Raw genomic sequence first — 6397 nt, 5'->3', positions numbered from 1 at the left:
AAAAAAAAAAACAGACCTTATTTCTCAACATCTTCCATTAATTTTTCTTCCTACACAAACAATGATTATTTAGTTAACTACACAATGGGTTACAGATATTAAAAATATTTTTTGTTTTCAAATATTTTCATCACATTTAATGAAAGAAGCCCAAGTTTTCTAACTTGATATCCAGTGCACTTTTTAAAAATCTGCTTAGCTCAGAATGCACACATTATTCTGTAAATATTTACAGGTGTCTAATGTATTCTGAGGACTTGACTGGGCTTGGAGATCCAAGGATGCTTGGAACATGTTCCTGTCCTTAAGGAACCAGAGGTCATGTGCCACGCTACAGATTTCTACAGAGGGTAGTGGCACCAGTGGAGAAAGAGGGGCACTGTCTGGGTGAGAAAGCCTCTCAGGGAGTCTGTGCTGGTGCTCTGTCTGCAGAGATTCATTGGTGATCAGAATCTTTTCTTATAGCCTATGATTCTTCCTTTTAGACATTTGCTGCTGCTGTGTGTTATGTACATTGGCACCAGTTATTTGTAACAGCAATATTTAGGGATATTGATGTAATGAATTGTAGACATCAATGTGATGACTTTGATACCTAGAAGCAAGCCAGAAGAAAGCCACATTTCTTTGATTTCTTCAGGTTTTCAAGAATGGGAACTTCCTACTTACTAATTAATTCAGTGTGGTGTGTGTGTGTGTGTGTGTGTGTGTATCTGAGCTCCAGACCAAACCCAAGCAATTTTGGGTAGTCAGAGCTAAAATGTGAGTCAAGGAGGAACAGCTGTTTGACTGGAGGGAAGATTGTATATAGATATTTGGGTGAGACCTGTTAAGGAATTTAGATCTTTCTTTAATAATGGAAAGCCATTGATGAGTTTAGTTGTGTGTGGGGAACATGGTCCCTCCTGTTATCTGTTCCACAGAAGCTGTTTGTGTGGACTAGAGACAGGAGATTTGTGGGGCTGTGGGACTAGTCCAGATGAGAGCCAATGAGGACCTGAGCTAGGGCACTGCTGATAGATGTGGACACACAGATTGGAAATGTTTAGAAGGTGCAAGTCAGAATGCTTGGCTGCAATCAACCATCATAAGTTAAAAGGAGGATTATTGAAGAAAGAAGACTTCTGAAGAAAGTTTCAAAGGAATGAAATTCCACAGAAGCCATCATTATTTTAGGCCCTTAGGGACTAAGGGACAGAGCAGGGGCCATACTCAGGCCCTCACACAAGAGGGAGAAAAGAGGGTCTCCTTCCAGCTGTGCTTTTTAAAATCCCAAGAGCACTCTTTTTTTAATTTATATATTTTTTTTAGTTGTTGATGAACTTTATTTTGTTTATATTTATGTGGTGCTGAGAATCAAACCTGGTGCCTCACACAAGCTAGGCCATTGCTTACCACTGAGCCACAACCCCAGCCCCCAAGAGCACTCTTAGCCTTGGGTTTTGTGACCCTGCTCAGGCAGAAGTTTTGCTGGGACCTCTGCACCCTCATCACTAGCATTCCCAAAAGCGGGGAAGGATTCTGGAGCAGAGCCATCTGTTCCTCTTTGGTTATTCAAGTTGGCTTGGGCAGATGTTAAGATCTGAAGGGGAAGGTTAGGAATGCCTCAGAAGTTTGTGGCCTGGGTAGACCATGATGACAGCATTTCTGTGCAAGAACAAGGTTCACAAGTGAGTAGACTAGAATGCAGGAAGTAAACAGAGTTCACTTTTAGACCAGCTTAGTTTGGGATGTGCCTGTCAAGATGTTATGTTTCAGTGACAGTTCACTTGACTTCATTCACTAATAGAAGCCTCTCTAGGGTTTGGTTATTTTTTTTGCTATGACTTTCCAGAGACTAGCATGGATTTTCAGAGGTACCTTTATTAGCTCTTAGATAAAGTAATTAAAATTTATTTTATACAGTGCAGCTTATTCTGTTTTTATGTTTTCTTTTTTTTGTACCATGAATTGAGCTCAGGGTGCTCAATCACTGAGCCACATCCCCAACTATTTTTTTTTTTTCTTTTTTCTTGAGACAGAGTTCTGTTAAGTTGCTTAAAGCCTCACTAAATTGCTAAGGCTGGGTTTGAACTTGCAATCCTCCTACTTCATGTTTACAAGCCACTGGGATTATAGGTGTGTGTCACCAAGCTGGCTGAGCAATCTTTCTTAATGGACAAAGAACAGTAGATGCTGTTTACCTGTTCTTGCTCCTATGTTAGTGAAGTCTGAATTGAAATTTCTTTCTGCATCTCAAAGAGTACAATATACTGTACAGCAACTCTAAAAGGGTGGAAGTTATATGGTTTCTGAGAACTTCTTTTCTGGATGTAAATCCATGAAACATCAGTGTGTGTAGCAGTTAAATAGGAATTTTGGTCAGAGAACAGTGGAAGGCTGGCCTGGCACTACACTGTTACTCCAACAGCATCATTCAAACACTAGCATTTTGGGCTGGGGATGTAGCTTGCTTCACATGTGTGAGGCCTTGGGTTTGATACTCAGTTCCACAGACAACTCATTGTTCTGTTTTCATTAATGAAATACAAAGTCATTTTTGGAGGAATGAAGGATAAATTACTCATTTATATATCTTATGTGTTATAACATGACACAAATCATTTGCTTATGTGATAAACACTGCTACATATAAGATCAGAATTGTTTTGAATATTTAAAGTCACTTTATACATGGTCAGTATTGAAAATAGCATTGCAGGTAAGGCCATTTCATAGATGTCATTTTACTTAAGAGATCTTGATCTTTCCTAGCTTTGCAAGATATGACAATGAAGGCTAGCTGAATGCTAATACTTGGAAGATAAATTGTTGCCCACACCAGCTCTGCCACTATGTTGTTTCTCCTCCATGCCAAGGCATATGGTCAGATTAAGGTGAATTCGAGAAAAATAAATTTGCTGAGATTAAATGGGAGGTACTCATGGTGGGATGAATCCATATTCTCTGGCAGGTGTGGTCCTATTTGGGGCCCTCTTGATAAAATATTCAAGATATACTCTGTGCTGTTAGTAATGGGAAGTAGCTCAGTGACATTGGACAAGTATATTAAGGTCAGTGACACTCTACCTGTCTATAATATTCTCCATTATAGCATTGTTGTGATGATGAGCAGAGCTGCTGCATATCAACTGGTAAGCACAGTGCCAAGAACATTTCAAATTACAAGTAGATCTTACTCCACACAACAGTGTTTTCTTCAAAGTAAAATGCAAAAGGAGGGCAGTAACTGACATCAGAGGTATCAGAAGTAACCACAAATTGGCTCTTAGCTTCAGTGGAACTCAAGCTGTAGCAGGTGTAATTTCACAATTTTAATTAAAATCAGTATCAGAGGTGAGATGTAAATTTTCATAATTTTAGCTATAAGCAGTTAAATTTTTGTGCTTTTTTTCACAAATTTACCTAAAGCAAGCCATTTTCATTTGTAAAACTCCAAAAATCAATAAATAGAAGATGAAATAACTGAATACTATGGTTTGTTTCATCTTTTGTTTAGTGGACACTGCTTATCAGTGAAGATGAGAATACTTGGATATTGTGCTTGCAGAGCTCATGGTCTAGGTTCCATGGTTACTGAACACTCAGGATTAGTAGTGTTAAATGTAGATATGAATTTGGGTATGATGTGTTTGGAACACGGTCAGAGTAATCATGTCAGTCAAAATTCACTAAAAGCTTATGGTTTAGCAAAATTGTACCTTTTAGAACACAAAACATGACATTTCTGAAGAACCTGAAAAAATTAGAAGAAGAGTAACTTTCTAAGGGAATTCGAAGCACATGCCATCCAGTTATCACTGACAAGTGATTTTTATATATTTTGGTGTACATGGCATGAGTTTGTTGGGTTCTTTAAAAAAAAATACTCACTAGTTCTAATCAGTTATACATGAGAGTAGTTATACATTGTACACAAATGTAGCAGGTGTTGGGTTCTTTTAGAGAAACAACCTTAAAGGGTAGTATCATTGCAATGGAAAAAGATAGTGGATGGTTTTCAAAGGGACATCCTTACTAAGCTGTAAAATGTCTTGAATATTGTGGCAGAGCTATGGATGGTTATATTTATGATGAATAATTAAGGTTGTATCTTCTATAAGATATAGTAATTTCTATTCTTGGTCCAGTTAGCTGAGTTCAGTAATGAAGAATATGCTGTTAGAGTGTTATATTTAATACCCGCTATTAGAATATTTACTTAAAATTTCCAGTTTGTTATTGGTATCTTAAAAAAATCATTTGGGGTCAGTCTTCACATTCTTTTATATTTCTAAGCCAGAATGACCTCTTAGAGCTGGTAGACTCAATACTTGCTGTGTGTGGAATAATTTTTAATCTTTTTTCTGAGTTCACTTAAGATATGAGATATACTTGTCATTTTGGAATTCTAAACTGTTAGGATACAGTTCTCCAGTCTTGTTATCGTTGAAATTTAATATTTTAACCTTTAATTAGAAGAGTCACTGTTCTATGCTGTGGTATGTTTCCATTGCTATTTTTTCATCATGTGATTTAAGTGTTGCTAAACTTTACAAATTATTCCAAAAGAAGACATGGAATAACTTTGTAATTTGGTACTGTCTATTCTGCATGAAATCCAGCACTTTCAACAGTGCTATGTGCAGTAAATATTTATTTGAATTAGAGATTTGCTTTAGGGCAGCTTGCAAAAGTAATATTTTCAGTATTCAGTGACTGAGCCTTCAGTACTGATAGTTTAGCTAAACATTCAGACTTCATTTGAAACCAGTAAACAGACAACTGTGCAATCCAGGGAGACCAATTTCTTCACTTTTATATCCACTAGTAATTTTCTTTTACAGTCATGTTTACATAGAGTAAAGGTCAAAGGAAAAGGTGTATTTGGAGCAGTTACATGAGTAAGTTTGCTACAGTGAAAGATTTTCTGTATGCTGATGAGTAACAAGAGGCAGGAATCCATTAGGCAGCTCTTTGGTCAGTCATATTTCTTAGAATGCTGCTGCTCTTTTTTTTTTTTTTTTTTTTTTTTTTTGCATTCAAAGCAAGCTGTGGTTAGGTGCTGAGCAACTTGTTGAGGCAGCTTGTCTTCCCGGCCTCCTCATGATGCACCTGTGGTACTCACTATGCATCCTGCTGACTGACAAGGCATTCTGCCAGCCCCAGCCTCATGTGCTCCTGGTATGTTACAGGCTCTGCAGGTGACTGGGAAGGTGAGGAAGGATGGCCATGCCTGATGCAGGCACTCTATGCTTGTGGACTGCCTTTGTTTCACTAGGCTGCACTTTCAGAGCACAGGTTCAAGGATGAAATTGTTGAGGATTTTAAGATGGTGAGCACAGCACAGCAGAACAACTGGAGGCCCTTCTGGGCATGGGACCTTTGGTACTCGTGAGGCTGGCACTGTCTGCCCAGAGTCAGAAGAAGGAATGCTGTTGGTATTTCATGAAAATATGGCCTTGGACAAAGTTCACTTGGACTGGAGGAAGGCTCTGTTTGGGAACTCAGTGGTCAAAGACCTGCTGAGAGGATCACAAGCCCAGTGCTCTTGCCTGAATTTACCTGGAAAAGATGAAGGAGGCATCTTTGAGGTTCCAAGTATTGTGGATAAGAAGTGTGACTATCAATCTGGATTTGGTCCTTAAACAGTGCTACGTGTGGGAGGAGGGGCCTGACCTCTTGGACTCGTGTTCCATTTCTTTCTGGAGAGAACAAATCTGACTTCACAGCTGCTGCTGAGATCAGGCAGTGGTGGTTGGGAACTGGTGCTTTGTGGTCCTGTGCTTAGGTCGTTAAGCAGTCCAGTTAAGTCCACTCACCACCGGTGGTATCCTGGCTGACCACATGCTTGAGACCCAGGGCCTCAATGCTGAGGAGCCTTGGACCAACTCCATGTGGCAAAACTGCACTCAACTTCACATGAGGATCTGTGTCTCATTGGCACACCTAGGCAGTCATATCCAGCTTTGAACATCTGAACACACAAGGTAATTTTCATGGAAAACCTGCCCTGCCAGTGTCAAGTGCATCATCCTGGCTGATGGATCCTCTTCTCATTTTAAGTTTGAGGAGATTGAGGCATGGACACTAAAACAAAATGCAGAGGCCATGTGAAAAGACAGCTGTGATTTGAGCCATGAATGCTATGGAGCCCACTCTCTTTCTCCTGTGTTACCCTGTTGCCATGTCCCTCCTTGGTTTTGGGAAAGCCTACTTATTGCAGAGTGTATAAAAGGGTGGAGTGCCATATGGCAGTCTCAAAAAGCATTTCATATGATGTCTCTTTCTGCAGAATTGGGTGGTGGGGGGCAAAGCCACCTTCCTAACAGCCAGGGAAAGGATGCACTTCATGCTCACTTGGCAGGGGCCTCTGCCCACTGGAGGCCAAAGAGAAATGGAGGACAGAAACTTAAAA

At 39.7% G+C, this 6397-nt stretch overlaps 1 protein-coding gene across 1 annotated transcript in view; it reads left to right on the top strand.

The window, feature by feature from the left end:
* The first annotated feature begins 1601 nt into the window (after positions 1-1601).
* The window catches only part of LOC139704189 (zinc finger protein 420-like), a 28575-nt gene continuing 23779 nt past the window's right edge, over positions 1602-6397 (top strand). Inside the window, 2 exon segments of the mRNA XM_071607246.1 lie at positions 1602-1670; positions 5261-5373. Coding sequence (XP_071463347.1) covers positions 1602-1670; positions 5261-5373 — 182 coding nt within the window.

This window comes from Marmota flaviventris, unplaced genomic scaffold (assembly GCF_047511675.1).
Source record: "Marmota flaviventris isolate mMarFla1 unplaced genomic scaffold, mMarFla1.hap1 Scaffold_44, whole genome shotgun sequence".
Taxonomy (NCBI): Eukaryota; Metazoa; Chordata; class Mammalia; order Rodentia; family Sciuridae; genus Marmota; species Marmota flaviventris.
This window is presented reverse-complemented; position numbering and strand designations above follow the sequence as displayed.